This window comes from Sinohyriopsis cumingii, chromosome 13 (genome assembly GCF_028554795.1).
Source record: "Sinohyriopsis cumingii isolate HCF-2022 chromosome 13, ASM2855479v2, whole genome shotgun sequence".
Taxonomy (NCBI): Eukaryota; Metazoa; Mollusca; class Bivalvia; order Unionida; family Unionidae; genus Sinohyriopsis; species Sinohyriopsis cumingii.
In genome coordinates, this window is record NC_142973.1 from 11,374,610 (window position 1) to 11,397,756 (window position 23,147).

General features: G+C 35.8%; 1 protein-coding gene across 9 annotated transcripts in view; it reads left to right on the plus strand.

The window, feature by feature from the left end:
* LOC149784942 (dihydropyrimidinase-like) overlaps positions 1-23,147 on the plus strand; it is a 200,116-nt gene that overhangs the window by 142,864 nt on the left and 34,105 nt on the right. For all 9 annotated transcript variants that reach the window (XM_089978580.1, XM_089978579.1, XM_089978581.1 and 6 more), the window contains 4 exons: positions 378-451; positions 8,942-9,052; positions 16,506-16,670; positions 20,906-21,048. In XM_089978580.1, coding sequence (XP_089834706.1) covers positions 378-451; positions 8,942-9,052; positions 16,506-16,670; positions 20,906-21,048 — 493 coding nt within the window. The remainder of the gene's footprint in view (positions 1-377; positions 452-8,941; positions 9,053-16,505; positions 16,671-20,905; positions 21,049-23,147) is intronic.

Sequence of the window (23,147 nt, forward strand, 5' to 3'; positions counted from 1 at the left end):
TGTACGTGCCAGTAGTAGCTGAAAATTCGGCTCCAGTCCCTGGATTTTTAGGAAGATCAATCTAGTCCGACTTCAGCATCACTAAGCATGACTTTTTAGCACTTTTGTTGCTCAAAATGCTCAAAAACACCAGAAGGCCTGAACATGTATAGGATTTGTTGCCAATCCATATATCCAAGGTGAGTCTGTTCAAGTCTGATTTTTTGCCCTTGTCAGCAATTTAACACTTTTTTTGTGAAGACAAGCAAAAAGACATGAAGACTACAGCTGCAGAGTAGATGTTGTATTAAAGTTGGATAAGTAAGATTGAAGAAAATGTTTACAGTTTTAACTAAATAAAAATCATAACCTCAGGTATTATATGTTTCATTTTCCAGGCAGATTGGAAATAACCTGGTCATCCCAGGAGGAGCCAGGACAATTGAGGCTAGGGGAAAACTTGTTATACCAGGTAAATATTGGTATTTTCTCATTGCTTTAGAAGAAAATGATGATGAATATATTGGAATCCTGCATATGTGTATGCCACTTCAATAAGTGCATAGTGTGGTGCATTAGTCCACCATTATTCAAGATGCTGACTTCAATAAGTACATAGTGTGGCGCATTAGTCCACTAGTGTTCAAGATGCTGACTTCAATAAATACAGTGTGGTGCATTAGCCCCACTGTTTAAGATGCTGACTTCAATAAGTACATAGTGTGGTGCATTAGTACCCCTGTTTAAGATGCTGACTTCAGCAAGTACATAGTGTGGTGTATTAGTTCCACACAGTTGAAGATGCTGACTTCAATAAGTGTAATTTATTTGCATTAGTCCCACTGTTTAAGATGTTGACTTTATTAAGTACACAGCGTGGTGCATTAGTCCCCCTGTTTAAGATGCTGACTTCAGTACATAGTGTGGTGCATTAGTCCCCCTGTTTGAGATGTTGACTTTAGTAAGTACAGTGTGGTGCATTAGCCCCCCTATTTAAGATGTTGACTTCAGTAAGTTCATAGTGTGGTACATTAGTCCCCCTGTTTAAGATGCTGACTTCAGTAAGTACATAGTGTGGTGCATTAGTCCCCCTGTTTAAGATGTTGACTTTAGTAAGTACACAGTGTGGTATATTAGTCCCCTTGTTTAAGATGCTGACTTCATTAAGTTCATAGTGTGGTGCATTAGTCCCCCTGTTTAAGATGTTGACTATTATAAGTACACAGTGTGGTGCATTAGTTCCAATGTTTAAGATGCTTACTTTATTACTTAAGTACACAGTGTGGTGCATTAGTCCCACTGTTTAAGATGCTGACTTCAATAAGTACATAGTGTAGTGCATTAGTCCCACTGTTTAATATGCTGACTTCAGTAAGTACAGAGTGAGGTTTATTCCCACGCTGTTTAAGATGTTGGCTTCAGTAAGTACATAGTGAGGTTTAGTCCCACGCTGTTTAAGATGTTGACTTCAGTAAGTACATAGTGAGGTTTAGTCCCACGCTGTTTAAGATGTTGACTTCAGTAAGTACATAGTGTGGTGCATTTGTCTTACTGTTTAAGATGCTGACTTCAGTAAGTACATAGTGTGGTGCATTAGTATCCCACTGTTACACAGTGAGGTTTATTCCCATGCTGTTTAAGATGTTGACTTCAGTAAGTACACAGTGAGGTTTATTCCCATGCTGTTTAAGATGTTGACTTTAGTAAGTACACAGTGAGGTTTATTCCCATGCTGTTTAAGATGTTGACTTCAGTAAGTACACAGTGAAGTTTATTCCCATGCTGTTTAAGATGCCGACTTTAGTAAGTACACAGTGAGGTTTATTCCCACGCTGTTTAAGATGTTGACTTCAGTAAGTACATTGTGTGTTGCATTAGTCCCACTGTTTATGATGCAGAGTTCAGTAAGTACATAGTGTGGTGCTTTTGTCTTACTGTTTAAGATGCTGACTTCAGATCTTGGGACATTCTGAAGATGATATAAAATATCTAGTTTGGAAAAAAGAATAAGAAAATGGACGGTATTGACAAGATTCAATAGTTTATATACATTGTCAATTCATTTGGTATGCTTCCGTCATAGCTGGGTGTATATTGTTATCCATCTGTTTATATTTGCTTGTCTGGCTCACAGCCTTGTAACAACTGGAGAGATTTTCATGAAGCTTTTGCTCCAGTATATATTATGGCCTGACACTGTGTTGCATACTGCATTCATGCCCCCTGCCACAAGGTCAAGGTCAAGCAAAGGAAAATCTAATTTTGTGACTTGCATTTTAGTCCTGAGTATAACTTTTGGACCACTGAAAATGTTTTAATGAAACTTTGCTCATGGCCAGATGGTGTGTCATATATCATAGCCATGCCTCCAGCCTCAAGGTTAATATTACTGCAGAGGCAAATAGAACTTGTTTTATATCCTTGTCCAGAGTATAAGTGTTGAAGCACTGAAGATATTTTAATGAAACTTTAGCCTGCTGTATGTCTTTGCTTGATGTGTTATACATAATCCCTGCCTCAAGGTCAAGGTCACAATGAGGGATAATGGCTCATTTCCTTATCCATCCTGCCACTTTTTAAACCCTTGCAGATATTTAATGAAACTAGATTACGGTCAACACCTTATCTTAAATTGCCAAGTCCCTTGCTCAAAGGTCGAGATCAAAAGGTTATGAGATCATGTGCCATTCTTGTACTCTTGTTTAGATATATACAGGAAGGGAGTTTGTCATTGTCCATTGGTGTAGGTTCAAAGTTAAATTCAGTGTGGTCAAGTTAAGCTGTTCTCAACCATTATTACATGCTTATTTAATCTGACACTGTGATACAGGTATGTTATCCACTTTGGACATTCAATCAGTATTTCCATAGCATACATCTATGCCAGAGCTGTTTGCACACAACTGTGCTAGAGCTATTTCCACACATCTGTGCTGGAGCAACATCAACACATCTATGCTGGAGCTGTTTGGTGGTTTCATTGGTGTCCTTCTGTGGACATTTTTTGCACATTTCACTAGAATTGTCCACTTCATTTGCAAACTTTGCCCTAGAAAACAAAAACACATTCAGTTATTGACTATACAGTTCTCTAATATTATAAAATGCCACTTTATAATGTAATTCCAGATATAATGTGGTAGCACTATTGACCCCATGACCAAAATCATACCAATGTATAGCAATAAGGGTTGAAAGAAAACTGTGAAACAAGGTCTTGTTTCTCCATTTCATCTTGAAAACACCATTATTAAAAAAAATTGGATTATGCCCACAATACCGGTACATTTTTTTCTGTATATTATGTTATTCTCAATATGTTATGGTTCTATAGATAATGCAATTTTCAGTATAACATGGTTGGATTCATTACAGTCAGCACCAATGGACCCCTGACAAACAATATAACAAGAGAAAGCTGCACCAGAAAAGGCCTGCACTATGGCATTGTCTGTTTCTGTTCTGTCACTAAATTCACCTGTTCACTATTGGCTTGGTCTTTTTGAAAATAATTGTGTACTTTCTCAATGATTGTTTCATTTAGAACTAATAAATATTTGATTTAGTGCTAAAGGAACATTTAACTGCTTCACTGCGGGAGGTCGTGGGTTCGATCCCCGGCCGAGTCATACCAAAGACTTACAAAAATGGTACTAACAGCTGCCTCGCTTAGCGCTCAGCATTAAGAGGTTAGTGTTAGGACTGGTCGGCCTGGTGTCAGGATAATGTGACTGGGTGGGAGATCATGCTACATGTCTGCGGCATGATGCCCCAGTACTAGACATCACTATAAACTGCCACACTGCAGACGTCATAGCGATATGACAGAAAAATTGTTAAAGCTATGTAAAAATCCAAATCACACACACACACACTAAAGGAACATTTCTGCATGTTCTTTTCCTTCTGAATACATAGGCTCTAACACCATGTATACAACCTCAGAAGTGTGCTAAATTGGTTTGTCACCAGAAACACTATGGCAACAAGGGGCAGAAAACAGAATGATCCTTGAAATCTGTGAGCACCTTGTTTGTTTTAATTAAAATGAATCACCATCTTAAAATTTGGATCACCTTGGACAATTTTGTTATTGCTGTTATAAACATAGCCAGTGTACATTATGTCTCTCTGTTTCTTCAGAAGAGAGATGTATTGATTTTGTGTTATTTCTCTCTTGTATGCAAGATAGCTAAAAAGAAAAACTATGGAGCCAGACTAGACCAAATGATATATTTACAATAGATACATGGAGTGGGTCTCAAGACCCAATTAGGTTATGCTGAAGGGGACTGTATTTGCTTTAATACACATTTTTTACCTCTTTGGACTTCTTTGACAAAAACCTTGTAAGAAGGTTTTAGTAAAAATATATTTGAGGAAGGTAAATGAAATTTGATAGGCATATTGTTATTGATATCTAAATGACTTCTTTACATTTTCAGAACATTATACAAATGTTTCAATATTTTTATTAACGTCTAAATGATTTGACAACATTTTCACACCATTATCAGACCTGCCAACCCTTACAAATTTACCGTAAGTGTTTTGAAAATTGCCCTTAAAATACTGACTTACAGCATAAAAGCAAAAACTACGGAAAAATGATCATTGCCGAAAAGTCTGGATAATTTGTTCATCTGTGCTTAATTTGGATCTGGGTTTCATATTAGAATTAGTGAAATTAGTCAGGGAATCAAAATAACCTTACAGCAGCACATCAGACGCTTTAAAGTGCACCTATTTGTTCATGCGAAGTGTGTGCATGATCACAATGTTAATTATAGATTTTTTTAAAAAATGGCATTCAGCAAGCGATGCATGTTTTAAGATGAAAGAAAAAAATAAGCCTCTTAAACACTGTTAATAATCAACACAGATGAATAAAAAGGAATATTCAAATTCTTGTGAACAAAAGCTGGAAGGGACACAATTATATTTATTAGTAGTGAAGTGGGAAAATATACAGACAGTGGGAAAATACATTACAAGACCCCCCTTTTATGATATACAGACAAGATTTTTCAGACCCCCCTGGGTCAATATATGGACAATGGGAATTTAACATGGGGAATATTGGGACTGTATACGGACAAGGAATGGGGGTGATTTGTATAGGACCAATAGGCAGGGTAGGTAAACAAAGACAGTAGAGACATAGACATATAACACGTACATAGATTGATGAACATCAGTCTATCACATCTAAAATATAAAATTGACCACAAATAATTTTTAGGCAAGAGAATAAAGGTTTTGGAGGTAAACCTAAAATATTAAATCGCCTAACAAATTTTTTTCCACAAGAGAATAAATATATTTTCAAGGCATATGAGTGGCCCTGAAAAGGGCCTTTGGGTTTCTTATTCTTGTTCTTCTAGTTTCTTCCTTTTCTACACCATCTTCTTAGTTTTTTTTATCACTGTTGTCTTTTTCTTCTTTTTTTCATTTTTTCCTCCTGTGTTTCCATCTCTTCCTCTTTCTTCCTTTCATTTTCTTCTTCCTTTTCTGTTGTATTATTCCATTCTCTCATTCTCTGTTTGTCCTCTTCATCCTCTTTCTCTCCTTTTCTTCTTTGATCAGCTCTCTTAACATATCCTCAAAAAGGTCATGGGCTACTATACCGTCAAGGGGAATTGAACATAGGGAAATGGAATGGGCCATGTTGGCGTCAAGGGGAATTGAACATGGGAATATTGGGGCTGTATAGTCATCATATGTTAGCTTAAAATCTAAGAGAAGGCAATAAAATCTCATAAAATAGACTAAGTCTTTCACTGCCAAAAATACTGTGTGGATAAATGCTAGTATCTATTTATAGTCACCATTGGTAGGAAATTCCTTTGGAAAAACTCACTAATTATAGCCTCAACTTGTGTGATGTTCCTTTTTAAAAACCCTAGTATCTATTTATAGCTACAACTTGTGGAAAAACCCAAGTCTTTATTTATAGTCTCAATTTCCAGCTTCAGTGATGTCATTGTACTGGATACTAGGGGAATAATATCAACAGTGTTGCAGGTGACTAACCTGAATATGTGCTACTGTAGGTAGGTAGGTGAAATTAATTTGATAGGGATTAAGGGAGTTTTATAGGGACAAACAAAGACCAATACATACACACACATAAATGTACATGCGCACACATACACACAAACACACAAACCAAACATGCACGCACATGAACACATACACACACAAACATACCACACACATACACACACACACCACAGAGGGAAGAAAAAAAGCAAAACAAGATATACTATCCACACAGAGGGAAGAAGAGAAAACAAACCCCAATATCTACTATCCACACAAATGTGTGCAAACACATACACACACTGAACTATCCACACAGAAGGGAAGGAGAAAAAGCAAACGCCAAATCTACTATCTTCACAATGTACGTGAACACATACAAACACACATTCTACTATACACAAAGAGGGAAGAAGAAAAACAAACCCAAAATATACTATCCACACAGAGAGAAGAAGAAAAAAAAAAACCCCAAATATACTATCTACACAGGGGAAGAGGAAAAACAAACCCCATATATACTATCCACACAAAAGGGAGGGAAAACAAACCCCAAATATAATATCTACACAGTGGATGAGGAAAAAACAAACCCCAAATATACTATCCACACGCGGGAAGAAGAAAAAACAAGCCCCAAATATGCTATCAACACAGAAAGGAGGGAAAACAAACCCCAAATAAACTATATACACAGGGGAAGGGTAAAAAACAAAACCCCAAATCTACTATCCACACATGGGAAGGAGAAAAAACAAACTCCAAATATACTATCAACACAGAAGGGAGGGAAAATAAACCCCAAATATACTATCTACGTAGGGTGAGAGGAAAAAGCAAACCCCAAATATACTATCCACACATGGGAAGAAACGGAAAAAAACAAATATCCTATCAACACAGAAGGGAGGGAAAACAAAACCCAAATATGCTATCTACACAGGGGAAGAGGGAAAAAAACAAATCCCATATCTACTATCCACATAGAGGTGAGAAGTAAAAAATAAACCCCATATCTACTATCCACATAGAGGGAAGAAGAAATAATAACATAATATACTATCCACACAGAGGGAAGAAGAAAACCATTATATACTATCAACACAGTGAAGAAAATATCCCATTATATACTATCAACACAGTGAAGAAAATACCCCATTATATACTATCAACACAGTGAAGAAAATATCCCATTATATACTATCAACACAGTGAAGAAAATACCCCATTATATACTATCAACACAGTGAAGAAAATACCCCATTATATACTATCAACACAGTGAAGAAAATATCCCATTATATCCTATCAACACAGTGAAGAAGAAAACTTCTTCTTTGAAAGCACCTAAGCCCTCGCCTACATATGACCAACTCTATCAAACACCCACACCCACACTGCTATTTCTTTAAATTTGTGTACAAACGATATGTTTGTAAGCAAAAACTTGTATGTACACACACATATGCATGCACACATGTGTTACTGCATTGGGTGACAGTAGAACAGGCAGTACTTTAGTCTGAAGTGTTTTTAGAGATGGGCAGACAGACTTAACATTACATTGGAGAGAGAAAGAAAGAATGGTAAAGAAAAAAACAAATGTAGCACCATTATTGGTTCTTTTATGTTTTGCAGTATTATAGGACAAAGATAATTATATTATAGGACAAAGATAATTAAGAAAACCATACATTCTATGTGAAATATATTCATTGTTTTCATTCGTTCATCAATTTCATAAAAAGGTAGTGTTATATTTATTGTCTACTGACTGCTTAACATTTGCTCAACATATCCCAAATTTTAGCAGCACATGCTACAAACAATGTTGCAAAGTTTTCACAAATCTGAGGGTAGGAAAACATAAAAAATGCAGTTTGTGCAACTGTACTAGTGGTAAATAAAGTCTGCATGTACTTTAAAAAATTTTAAGCTGCATGTTTCAAATAGTAAACTTTTAATTACGTTTTCCAGATTTACAATAGAAGTTTATGATATTTTGTTTCACCTTACTGAAAACTGGTAAAACTTACAGAAAAAAGGTCAACTGCCTTTCTCAGATGGACTCATCAGGGTAGGTAGGTCTGCATTATACAAATGTTTTGATATTTTTTTGAATGCATTTTTGATCTTTTTTTGGAGTAGTACTTTTTTTAATTACAGAAACCTTTTTTAATGTGTTTAAGGGTATGATATATTTGATAAACAATTTCTGATTGACCTGCTTATGTTTTCAAGACCAGTATAGAAAGTTTTCTTCACATTTTGAATCTTGGGGCCTTGTTTAAGACTAAAACCATTTTAGCATAATAAGCAAACACAATTTCAAGTAGTCAAATGCATTTGGCATGCATGTTTCTATGCATTGGAAGACAACTGGGTTTGATTTACAACATAGAATATAGTTTGCTTTTTTCTATATTTTTTTTACAGGTTGTGTGGTCCCTCCTATGGAAAAGAGTTGTACTTTTGTTTTAATTTTTCAAAACCTTGAAGCTTTCTTTTTCTACTTAAATTGTCTCAAATTTGTGCCTTATAAATTGGAGACTTTCCATATCACACACTTGCAACGAAATCAATTGACATCTTGTTGAAATGTTTCTTTCCTTTCACTTATCAGTATTAGTTGAGTTCCTTTCATAGCTGCAAATATAGCAAAAGTAAATTTGGAGAGGTCTGTTGTCAGTACAAAATTACATGTATGTTTTGTTGAGTATGTTATTCTTGTAGTTGAACAGGGACATTGCTAGACCCTAATATGGATGAGAGATATTCATCCCTACTAACGTACAGGTTGGGTCCAACTGCAAACAACATAAAGGGTATATTCTGCTCAATTCTTTTGCATAGACCTGGCTCATTATGCAGTGACAGATCTGGGTCTGCAGAGTATATGGTATTTTTTGTCTACTTTCAGGTGGTATTGACACCCATACCCACATGCAGTTACCCTTTATGGGCACCCAGGCTGTGGATGATTTCTACTCTGGAACCAAGGCCGCCCTGGCTGGAGGAACCACCATGATCAGTCAGTAGTATACATAGCAACACTCATCATAGATAAGCCTTCATACCTGCCATGTTCACAGACGGTGTTGGGTGGTTTTTGAGACTCAAAAATTGTTTTTGAGGTCCTAAGGGGAGGGGATTCAGTTTGCTTGACCCCAAAGGAGAGATGTCATTTAAGTGGGAATAAGCTATCAAAGCATGTAGAAAATGATTGGAAATTTCAATATGAATAAAAGAAAATAAACTTTCTTAAACGCATTTACCATACGTATTCAGCTACAGTCCCCCAAAGCTTGGGGCTACAGAAAGCAATTTTCTGTTTGACCCTCCGATAAGTTGGGGTGTATTTTGCAGTCAGATCTATCTAAATATGTGACATGTCATCGGTAAGTTATTATTTGGAGAAATAAACAAGCCAAACTGGATAGGTTAATAGATAAGAAAAAAAAAATTCAAAACCAGTGTAAAATACAATTATATTATTGAGCGGAATATATCGCAAATAAATTGACTGACAACTTACTATTTGTCCTAATTAAATCCATAATGCCTTACATTTTAAGTCCATTTGTATGACAAATCCATGAATTCAAATATAGATCACATACCGGTATAAAACTAGTAATTCAGAATGATCCAGTTCACAAAATCCTCTAATGTGTTAATTCCATACTTCTTTCAAATAAATAATGAAAGTTAAAGGCGACCAGAAACCAATGGAAATATTGGATAATAATAAAGGTACTAGAGCAGTAAACCTTATTCTGAAGTATCATTTGCGACCGAAATGCCAATATTAAAATATTGGCCTATCTTCTAGGAGCTGAATTTCCGTGACCTCGTATGCAAAATTTCCGTGCCTATTCGGTTACTTTTGGGATGTGACGTTATAGTAGCGACTCCAGCAGCCCAAGTGGGAGTTGCCAGAGTAAAAGACAATACCGTTTTGCGTTGCTTACGGGTGTAATAAAACATTAAGAAAAGCCAGTGGACAACATTTTTTTTTTCTTTCCGAAAGATAAAGGCATACTGAAAGAATGGATACATTATTACAAACGAGTCAATTTCAAAGCAGCACCATACAGCCCTATGTGCTGGTTACATTTCTCAAAGAACTGTTACGAGAGGGATTCTGAAAAAATGGCAGCTCAAGGATATGCAAATGCTAGGCTTAGACAAAAAGTTGGCTCTGTTCCAGACATAACGTTGAATATTTTAAATCCTGGGAAAAGTGTTAAATGTGTGAGTTACGAAAATAGGCAGAAGGCCGAGTAAGTGACCACAAAATGCAACAATCAATTCACAGATCTTTTATTTACACCAGCAGTGCTAAAAATAAATCGGATAGCCCGACACCCTGGGTCCCTCTGATTTTAGTTCCGGCCCAGCCTGTATTCAAAATGAGGTGCCCGTCAGGCTTGTCGAAACAAAAATTGCCTGAGGAAACTTTGATCGCGCTGGTGAAATTAGTAAATGTATTTTCAAGATGTTGACATGCATGCCTTAACACGGCACAATCTAAATCAAATCACTACTGTCAAGGTGAAATTTAGATTTGATTTTAATCAAATGGAGGCTTTGCCAGAAATAATATTCTAAACCTATCGTGTTTCGAGAAAACAAAATTTTCAGTAATCTTATAAAAATTACAAATTTTAAAAAAAAATCATTGTATACATGTAGTATGTATAAACGGTAATCTGTAATGATTGGAACTGATATAAAATTATTCCTTGGGCAGTTTAAATAACAGCGATCAAAAGAAAAGAGGTCAAAGTTTCACATTAAATGGCTGACAATAGAAACTGGGGGGGGACTATTGACCCAACCCCTTGCCCCAATGTGCGAGCGCCCATGGGACGTACCTTTTCTCCATGTGATACGCCTTATTATTCCCCCAGGACAAGCCCATTTTGCATATTCTGGTCAGCTCTGGCTAAATTGCAAAATAGCTAAAGTTTTGATTTAAGTACGCAAACAATAAAGCCGATGTGACCGTTCCGGTGGCCTAGTGGTTAGAGCGTCCGCCTCGGATGCAGGAGATCGTGGGTTCGATCCCCGGCCGAGTCATACGAAAGACTTTAAAAATGGTACTAACAGCTGCCTTGCTTGGCGTTCAGCATTAAGAGGTTAGTGTTAGGACTGGTCGGCCTGGTGTCAGGATAATGTGACTGGGTGGGACATCATGCTGCATGTCTGCGGCATGATGCCCCAGTGCTAGAGATCACTATAAACTGCCACATTGCAGACATCGTAGCGACGTGACTGAAAAATTGTTAAAGCTACGTTAAAAATCAAAATCACATCACATCACAATAAAGCCGATGTGACTGATGAACATACTCCATCCTTGCATTGATCTTGTGAAAAGGACTGCCCTTCGGACATACTTCAAAGAAACCCTGTTCGACAGTGTGTGTGTGTGTGTGTAAGCACCAGCAATTGATTGCCAAAATAAACAATGCCTATTTGGTTGTTACTTACGATGCCATGGACTTCAGGTTTAAGTCTTAATGCATGTAACACTGTTTGCTGAACAAAATATTTATTCAGAATTAGTTCCTTAGGGCCACATATACTGCATGGTATATTTTGTTTTATTCCTTTTAATTTAATTATGGTAATTAAACTTACATATACGGTCGAGGAATGTCAGGTGTTAACTGGCCGAGTTTCTTTGGCGGAAATGGAGATGCGATTTTTGTTTGCAGAGAAAATTTCACAGTGATCATTCATTTAAGCTAATTGGTGACAATTGTATTCTTTTAATTTTGTTATACTATAGTACTGTTGTAGTTGTTTAAAAACATCTGAAATTTACTCTAATAATGTTTAATTTTCACGTTCTATTTACTGAAGAAGAAAAAAAAAGAAGAAAAAAACAGTTGTGTGATATTAATTATTTCGTCCAGTGCCGGATTTAGACGTGTGTGCGTGTGATTTGAATTTTTAACGTAGCTTTAACAATTTTTCAGCCATATCACTACGATGTCTGCAGTGTGGCAGCTTAGACTGTGGATTGCGTACGTTATATCTATTTATAAACGGTTTGGGGTTGGTTTTTTCTTCTTCTGACAAATGAAAATTGACAGACATAATGTAATTATCGGGACTTCGCTGCGAAAAATTTAGAGATATTACGAGATCGGGATGTAGATGAGGAAATACCCCCAAAATCAGGAGGTTTTTCACCCGGCTTGAGAGTTGACAGGTATGAACTGTCCGGGCTTGTGGAATTTCAGTCAGGGCTTGAGTTTATTTAGGTCACCAGCCCGGGGCCTGTGCCTAAAAAAATTCTTTTAACACTGACCAGTACAGTACATAAACTTTTATATCAGACTGCAGATTCAAGTTTTGAATGTGCAACCCTAATGTGGTCTCCTTCCGTCTGCCTCGCTTGCCAATGTTTATGTTTGTATTCGAGGACTGGCTAGTATTGCGTCACGGTACCACGTGATCTGTCGTCTCATTAAAACTCGGAAAAACTCGGCAATTTACGGAATCGTGGTATCTTCCATGCAATAAAATCACTACCCGCTTACGATATTTAATTTATAAACATGTCAGTCGAATTAAAATCTGTAGAGAATTACATACGTAGAAGGAAAATTTTGATTTCTAGTCTCCTTTAAGTCCACATTTTTGTGATTCATAGTACCGTGTAAATGTCACTGTCTATTATCATCTGGTACAAAGTCCAAGTATTCATCTTCATTGTCCAATAAAGTTATGAAATCTTCTGTTATCATCTAGTCATTGTTAATCGTCATCAAGTCATCTGTTTATTTGGCTTCACTGTCATATGCAGATGCTTATGTAGAGACTGAGCTTGGCTCGTTCAAATGGATTGTCATCTTGAAGAAAAAAGGTCCTACCTTTACAAGCCACTTGCACTGGCAGGAAAGATCACTTTGGAGTTAAATTTAACTTATGGTAAACAAAAATAAAAATCAAATCAAAACCTTTCATTGCATCAAACACAGAGTTTATGCAGCAAAACACAAACATTAATACAAATACAGGTTGTTAGGACTCACACGAGAATGAAAGCAATATACTTGCTAGTAAACACCCATGGTAAAACAACATCAACAGAAACTTCAGTTTGCGATGGGTAATATTTAATTTACCCATAATTTCAAATTATTAAAATCCAAATAACTGTTGATACAAGTATTGTGCAATGAGTACCATTATGAAATGAATAAACACGGTGCATACCATATTTGCATTTCTGAATAGAAATAGTGGTATGCAAATGTAAAAATATTTGAATTGACAGTATTTTTATGTACTGCAAACATCTAGAGTTTCCAACATTATCCCTAGATTTATGAAAAAAAATTGTATGTTGTGCTTATAAGACGACACCTACTCATTATGAATAGAATTTTGAGTTTTAAAAAAAAAACATCAACTTATAAGTGAGTTTATATGGTAAAACACTTAGAGAAAAAAATAAATGGTAGACCTAACATCGTCAAATATCACCAAACACCAACACACATGTCAAACACTTACAAAATCAGATCCACACTGACATTAAATAAAAACACAAGTTTCTGTCATTCAGATGGATGGCAAAATAAAGACTTAATTAGATGCAGTCTTTATTGCTGTCCAGTTGGGGGTTTGAAGGTAGTGCAATTCTTTTATGTTTTTCTTTACACTCACTGTTCAAAATTCCCTGATGGATTCCCTGAGAATCCTGGTCAGAACTGAGTTGTTCTCGATGACCATACTGTTAGTATTGTTGGAACTGGATCCATTGCATTTGGCCACAAGATGTGCTTGTCTCTGCAGCAAAATCAGTATATATAAAATTTGGGACTTAACATTTCACTGGGGGAAAGGGAAGGGGAAATATCAGGTTTAATGGGGCCTTTACAGGTAATATGTGTATGTACCTGACAACCCTTATGATTTGACAACAAGACTTAGAAAAATGACCTTTGAAATAAGGACTTACTGAATACCTTATGTACTTTCTTATAAGTTGAGTCAAACTACAAACATCAAACAACAAAGATCCTAATCTGCCAAACATAAAAGATCCTAATCTGCCATAGCATAATGCTTCTGTGTTTGTTCTGCTTATTACTCTAAACTAACTGCACAGACCCAGATCTGCTGGCACATTATGAATGAAAAACTAACCAGAAGTTCAGTAATTTAGTTTTGCTGTTCTTTACTTGCTTCACTAATTGCTTATTGCTACCTGAGTCACACGAAATACATTGAGACATTTTGCCTTCAGTAATGAATCACACTTGGAGTCAAAATCGACGAAACATTGCTGCTGTTTATAAACTTGTCAAAGATCTTTAATACAGATAATTTAAACATTCTCATTCAAGGCATTGATGTGTTACAACTTTTTTCTTCAACATGCATCACATTGATTTATCCATAACTTAAAACACATTTGTGAACTTTACCTATGCAAATTAGCATAATGGGTTCCCACACAGCAGTCTTCAAAGGACTTGACACTTCACCATTGCTGTTGTTGTCAGCCATTTAAAAGTAATGCATGAAATGGCATATGAACATCTGACCACCTTGCCTTTTAATTGTCTCTGACAATTAGCTATCGAAACTGCCCCAAGGATAGTTCTACATGAGCTCCAATCGAGAATCTTTACCATTTATACATGCTACAGGCATATATTGAAGTGATGGGCTTTTGGTTTTGAATACAGGGGTGGTGGTCTTTGAAGATACTGAAAATTGAGTCTTTCAAAACAAAACTGTACCAGGGTTTTTCAGAGTAAAAAAGTTGTTTTTAACAAGACACATTGTGTTATGGCAGGTATGAATCTTACATAAGCATGACACATTGTGTTATGGCAGGTATGAATCTTACATAAGTATGACAGTGTGTTTTGGCAGGTATGAATCTTTCTTACATAAGCATGACACTGTGTTATGGCAGGTATGAATCTTACATAAGCATGACACAGTGTGTTATGGCATGTATGAATCTTACATAAGCATGACACATTGTGTTATGGCATGTATGAATCTTACATAAGCATGACACATTGTGTTATGGCAGGTATGAATCTTGCATAAGCATGACAGTGTGTTATGGCAGGTATGAATCTTACATAAGCATGACACTGTGTTATGGCAGGTATGAATCTTACATAAGCATGACACAGTGTGTTATGGCAGGTATGAATGTTACATAAGCATGACACATTGTGTTATGGCAGGTATGAATGTTACATAAGCATGACACAGTGTGTTATGGCAGGTATGAATTTTACATAAGCATGACACATTGTGTTATGGCAGGTATGAATCTTACATAAGCATGACACTGTGTTATGGCAGGTATGAATCTTTCATTTATCTGTCCATCTAATATCTTACATACACCAGACCTTGTTGCCTCCATGGTAACCATCTACAAAATGGTAAACATTGTAGCCTCAGTCCAGAGTGGCTTCCCTAGAAACAATGTGGCTTCTAAAGCAACCATATGGAAACTTTTTCAAGAACATTTGAGCCAGTTTTTATCAGATTTGGCATTAATGTTTCTTAGGTAATACTGTATTAAAATTGTGTTTGCCACAACTTCCATAGCAGTGGTGTGGGTTCTTCCTTAGCAACCATATGGAAACCTAAAATGGCATTGATAGTTGTGATCAAACTCAGTTTAAGTGTTTCTTAGAACCTGCTCTGTCAGTGTGATGTTCAGAGTGACTTCCTTGGCAGCAGTGTGGCTTCTTTAGCCACTGGGTATAAATCTACAAATCATACTTGTCTTTTGTTACTAACATGGAAGAACTTTCTCTCCAAAACCTACCTGAACATATTAGACTAAATGAGAGCATCCTGGCATAAACACATTTATACAAAAGATTCCAATGCATAATAATGTGTACCTGAAGTTACTTGTAGTTGCAGTATCCTTAAAACAATATATAAAGTACCAACAATTATTACCAGATAACTGGAAATTATCTTAAATGGGTGGTTTTCCTGCCTTATCTTTTTGCTATGTTTGCCTTTTTTACCAAGATATATATATCACGTAATTGATATCAGGTCTTACCTGTACCTATGTATCCCTCTACAGTTTACAATGACTGCAGTGTAAAATGATTATAAATCTTTTTAACAGGCATGTGTTCAAGATCATTGCATGGTTTGTACGTGAGATAATGTAGTCTGCTAAACCTGTATTAATTAAATTACAATATGGTGGTTCAAATGATAATGAAATTTGTATCCAATTTTACAAGATTTTCTTTTCTTGTTAAGAAACTATGTAGATAGCAAGTTTCCCTTGTGCTCTGGAGATAGAACATTTTTTGTTTTTTGTTGAAAAAATGTTGCATTCAGTTACTTTTAATAGAGATGTGAGTCGGTATAAATAAATCATCTTTGATTGTCTCAATTTTTCGCCAAGATAATCAATTTATCAAAATCACAGTATATTGAAACTAATTTTTCCCTTACAGTGGATTTTGTGTTGGATCAGAAAGGTGTGTCACTTTTGGAGGCATATGACAAATGGCGAGACTGGGCTGACAGCAAGGTCTGCTGTGACTATGCCCTCCATGTAGCAGTCACCTACTGGAATGATGATGTTGCCAAGGAAATGGAGGTCCTTGCTAAAGAGAAAGGTAAGTTGTGATAGCATTTTTGTAGAGTTGCAGTGGATCAGTGGTTAGCATGCCAACTTGAAATCTGGGGGTTGCAGGTTTAAACATGACCCAGATAAGCCCAAGTGAGCCAGTATGGTGTGTCTTTGTGCAAGGCTGTTTGCCCCAGTTGCCTTTACACTAAATAGTCTTTTATGCACTGATGCCATGAGACACTAATCAAATTAACAATCAACCTATTTTCCATAGACTAACTCCATATTCTCACTAAAATAAATGAGTTACTTTTAAAAAGTATATTATTTTTATTCCGTTTACATGGTAGAACAGTCATTTCTTATATTTTAGTTAAAATGTGTCAACATTTCTTTGCCAGGGTAGGCTGCTTTAGATGATTGTTCTGTTTAATTCATGGCAGTCCTTCTAATAGGTCTACAAGTAGGTTCATAAACAGCAAATGCACCTCTCCCTTGATAACTCGCGCACAGTGTGGTCCACAAACATAAACCACACTATAAGCAAGGGTGCTGGTTATTGAGGGACCTCCAAAAATAAAATAAAAATCCACTTATACATCAAGAAAACTGGGTGGGTGGGTTAGGGAACTGGGCTGTTTAATGACTGAATCCTCCTTTTACAATCACGTCAATAATAATTGTTAATAATGTGCTTTTTCTAATGAAGTAGTTCGTTATTCTGTATAAATAACATTTATTGTCAAAATTTCCAACATGTAAAAGATCATTCCAACTGGTTTCAACAACCATCACGTGTACACAAAAGCATGTGTTTTACGTAACTGCTTTTTGTTTTGTTGATCAGTCTGGTTCCCGGAGTGGTATTAAATAGTATACTAGCTAGTCATGAGTCAAAGTAGGCCGGAAACTTGGCTATCTGTTGATATACCACCAAACAAGATTCCTTTTTTTAAAAACTAGTGACATTTATTTAATAAGGCAATCACCTACATCAAAACTCAATTATTTTATTGTTCAACTAGCACAATATTGATGTCATGATTTCACTGGAAGCAATAATGAAATTTCTTATCATCCCTGAGGTTATCTCTAAGTGCCAGTTCAGAAATTCTCAGAAAATCGCTTGACCACAATGGTCTGTACTTGTGAAACCAAGCTCTTTATTTTATCAAGTCTTCATTTTGCTTGGTTGTCTTGCTATCTTTGATCACAGTTTATGTTACATACACAATACAATTTATAACAGTGCTCGATTGATCAACTGAAGTGAGTTCACCAGTCATACGACTGGGACTGCTAGATATTAAGTATGTGGAATTTGCATACCTTTTAACTTTTTTTATATATATTCCACCTCCTTTATTTGATTCAAAAGACATAATTAACATGATAACACAAAGGAGGTCAGCTGTTAATTCATTGCAACAATACAACAAATACTTCAGTTATCAAAACACAGTTGGCACTTAATTAGGTTCTCATAGAATGTGGACATAGCTGTTATGGTAGATTGACACATTTTAAGTTTAAATACACATTGCATATATGATGATTATGCTTAAGTGAAACTAAAAGATAGAATTAAAACACAAATTTAACTTAAAAAAAATTATTTAATTGGCATTGAAATATTAATGTACTGCCTACACTAGGTGTAAAATGACATTTTCATTGATCGAAATTTCCTTGAATATCTTTAATTATGGTGCACTAAAACTGTCATTTGGAAAGAAAATGTAACCAATTATGTGACTTCTTATTAAAAATTGATTATTTGAAAATGTTAATTAAAGTTTCCAGGTCATATCTACCGTTTTCGACCATAAAATGAGCGTTTTACGAATGTTTCAGTTACCAGTTTTGACGACGATAAAAAATGGATCCGCGCCTGACCCCGCATTGTAAGCGGGTTTGTGAGTTATCAGGGTATGAGTTATCGAGGGAGTGGTATATTACTGAAAACCAATCATACTACATACCATATATACTCACTTATAATTCAGACTGCAGACAGCAAAGATCCTGATCTGCTGTAGCATAATGCGCCTGCAGATAAGGGTCTATATTGTTTGTTCTCTTAATTGCTCCAAACAAACTGCACAGACCCAAATCTGCTGGCACATTGTGCGATATCAGATCTGGGTCTGTGCAGTTTACAGTTGGATTTGTCTTATAAGTGAGTAAATACGATACCCGAGTTACAGACCATGCATAGTTCACAAGACACCTGTTTCAGTTTATGGATAATTGCTGTGCATACCAGAATAAATAAAAAGTGTACATGTTGACATTCCATAATAGACTTGTCAGGTCTGTTTATTTACATTGTGGACCTACATTTGATATTAGTTCACTTTTCATTTTTAAAGGTCATTATATCAAGGGATATAATAAGCCTTGATTTTCCAATGACTTAGTGTTGACGGAGGATTTTCCACTGATGATGCTGGTTTAATATTTGATGCTTCAAGCACAATGCTTAGTCATGGCTTTGGTGACATTACTTTTGATCCTATTGGAAGACATTCTGGTACATTAAATAGCAGCTGACATGAGGTTACAGTTGATGTTTTGCAATCAAGACATCTCGGTCATTCCAGTAACTTGTTTGGCATCTGAAAGATTGGATTTGAAACTAATTGTGAGAATGCTCAGCCATATTCATAATAAAAACAACAACAAAGAATAACATGTAAACTGTAACTAACCTGTAGCATAATTGATTTTGTAAACAATATTTGTTGTTGTTGTTGTAGGGTTTAACGCCATTTTTCAGCACATGATAGGCTATACATGGCAGCCAGTATTAATGGTGGAGGAAGAACCCGGGAAGACCCCGGAAAGAACTACCGACCCACGAGAAGCTACTGGCAAGCTTTCTCACATACCCACATTAGCTGAATCAGATACTCGAACCCATGCAGACAGAGGTGAGATGGCAGCGATCCATAACAGAGTGCTTTAGACCACTTGGCCACTCAGGGCCCCTTGTAAACACTAGAATTGTTTGCTAAATGTTTTTAAAAAATGATGAACAAAAACATGCCGATTTTCATAGCTACAACTAAGACTATGACCAATAGCATAGTTGCTTTTGTTTAGATCCTGGTACATGTGATCACCTAATTTATGTTAATAACAGCTGTTTGATTTATTCTGTTGAATACAATTTTTTATGACAAGTGAAGGGTTTAATGGAATTTTAAACTTTCTTATTGGACATACACAGTTAAGAATGACATTTGGCAACTGTATCGGCATGTAATATTAATCTGTAATGGTTTATCTGTATGTCATTCCAGATCAACTGTATCGGCATGTAATATTAATCGGTACTAGTTTATCTGTATACCAATCCAGATCAAGTGATACAGTCTTATATTTAGATGTTTTAATGCTGCCTGATGAGAGTTTTTTTTCAGCAATGAGATTTCTTGAATTGTTGTCCGACAATTTTTGGCCCCCCACAGATCTAAAATCTTTTCCTCTAGAGAGTAAACAACTTTGCTTTGAATAAATTTATAGCAGAATCTCAAGTGTCTAATTTTAGGCTGTTCCATTAAAAAAAACAGGGAAGGCAGGATACTCTGAATACTTTTAGTTAATGGGAAAATTATTCAGAATTTAAAATTGCATGTATGAGTGACTACTCCACTTTAAAAGTGCCTTCTCTGTATCTTTGTTTTTTTATTAACAGCTCATATTGAATGATCTGTATGTGTATTATTATTGTGTTTTCAAGTGGCTTCACATACATTGGGGTCTTACACAAATGCCCTTTTCATATAGAGGTTGCAGAACAAGTTGAGCAAACGTTTAAAAATGTTCCACAATTTAATACATTCCATATAGAATAAGCACATATACAAGATTCTGTTTTTCAAGTGTAGTGACCCACATATTTGCATTTTAAGATCTTTGTAGTCTGTACAGATATCATGTTAATAACCTTATATGGCAAAATTTATTATACTGAAATTTTAAGGGTGACCAAAGTGTCATGTACAGAGGGTTTTTGCATATACCTTATATACTTGCTTATAAGTAAAGTCCAGGTACAAACAACATAGACACAGATCTTCTTTTGCAAAATGCACTTGCAGATCTGGGTCTGTGTTGTGCTGTTAGGATTAATCAGTAGAACAAACATCATAGAACCTGATCTGCAGACACAGTGTGCTATGGCACATCAGTATCTCTTTTGTTTGCAGTTTGACTATATACTGTATATGACCTGTATACATATATTTTCCTGCAATGTCTTTTCTTTTTTTCTAGGTGTCAACTCTTTTAAGATGTTCCTTGCCTACAAAGATGTATTTATGTTAGACGACAGTGAACTGTATGAAGCTTTCAAAGCATGTAAAAAGCTTGGTGCTCTTGCAATGGTGCATGCTGAGAATGGACATTTAATTGATCAGGTAAATGGAATTACAGGTAGTTGAGATATTTAATTGATCAGGTAAATGGAATTACAGGTAGTTGAGATTGCATGGTTTTTATATACTCATCACTTTTTTGAACTTGAGCTCTTTCTCAGAATCCCTAGTCTTTGTACATAGGTTCAACTTTTAAAATGAGTTGTTAGCTTTAATGGTCATAGACTAGAAGAACTTAGAGGATGGTCAGTTGTCTATTATCCATCATCTGTCATCTGTCCATTAGCACAAACTTGTATCACTATTCCTTGTAATCTACATTTAGGATTGCCTTAAAACTTTAAACACACATTATCTCATGGTGTGTTTGGTCCTAAATGAAAATGGTACTGCTCGGACATCCAGTATGGCCATCACATTGGTCAACTTGAAACTCTTGTTATCGCCACTCCTTTTGAATGGATGGTCATATCAAAATTGGGGGTTTTCCCCAAAATGCTTCTCATGACATCTGGCTGGTTATGAATAAAAATAGTGATGGTATATTGACATGGGGTTTTCACCAAAACATTTGTTGTGATTCCCAGTTGGTCTTAAATGAAAATATTGCTAATCTGACATCCAGTATGGCCACCACAGCAGCCATCTTGAACATCTTGTTATTGCTGGGCCCCCTGAATGGAAAGTCACATCATGAAAATACTGTTATTTCTAATCGTCTTCAAATGGATGTTTGTATAGACATTGGGTTTTCACCAATAGACTTCCTATGATACCTAATTGATCCTAAATGAAAATGATGCCAGTCATACAGTCAGTATGGCTGTAATGACAGCTGTGTAAAAAATATTGTTGTCACTATTCCCTAGAATGGATGGTCATTATAAAGGTGGTTTTCAGCAAGTCCTAAATGAAAATGGTTCCAGCAGTCGAACATCCAGTTTGGATCTCCTAAAGATTTCGTTGTCACTACTTCTTGTCATGGGATTTTCACCAAAAGATTTCCAGTGATGTCAGCCTTGTCCTGTATGAAATAGAGTAAAGCTGACATATTTACCAAAGCAGCAAATTCAAAAGAGATGGTTTCAGCACTCCACTGTTAAATGGAAGAAACGTTCTTATCTTGAATTCTTGGAAATTCTTGTTGTCCATCATAGTCTTCTCTTCAAGGGGCTCGTGTACAGAATAGCATAATCATGATTTATTATTATTATTATTATTATTATTATTATTATTATTATTATTATTTCAAGATTGTTTTGTGTGGACTATTCGTCAAGATAAAAAAACCACAAGATTACTGTATTACATTCAATTTAATCCATTCTCTCAACTGAAAATTCATCTGATTTAAAATAGTCCTAAATCTTAGTTTTATTTGTGCACCATGACAAAATAATGATTTTGCTAATGGTGGACAATTTACACAGACTGATTCATTTGTTCACTGACTTGTACATTTGTGCTTGGAAACGTGTTCAAGTTTTGAAAATAATATCTGGATTAGCCAGTTTTTCAACTTACCGAAATCAAAAGACAGTTGACTTGTGAGAGAAATCTCTGATCAGATGCTGTATGTGGCTGTTCTTTGTAACCCACAAAATGAAACTTCACTTGCATTATTTATAGACAAGATTTAAATATTGAATTCTCCCTGATACTAATTAAAAGATTTGTAACTTGGTTCTCTTCTCAGATGAATAGATAACTTCAATTTATTGGCAAATAAATGAAGACATCAAACTGTATCTGTAACAATGACTAGCACTAAGGACACTTTCCATTTCTGCTTTAATAAAATTACATTTCCCGCCATCCAGCAAACAAATTGTTTTGGCCCTTGACTGTAATGATAAATACTCTTGCTTTCAGATATGATGTATTGACACTATTTACATTACACTGTCAACATGCGTGGAGTGCTTAGTACAAATGCACATCAATTCACTGATATTCTATTATTTTAAAAATTGCCTTCCTCACAAAGAAAAATTTTAGTTTGCTTAGACTGAGCGATCACTGTAGATATGTGCCAGTGACCACTTAAGGTAGGAAGAAACCATCATATGGTTAGGAAACACCTGGCCATTGACTATTCAAGGCAGGTGACAATTACATACAGGACATATTCCCATGAAACT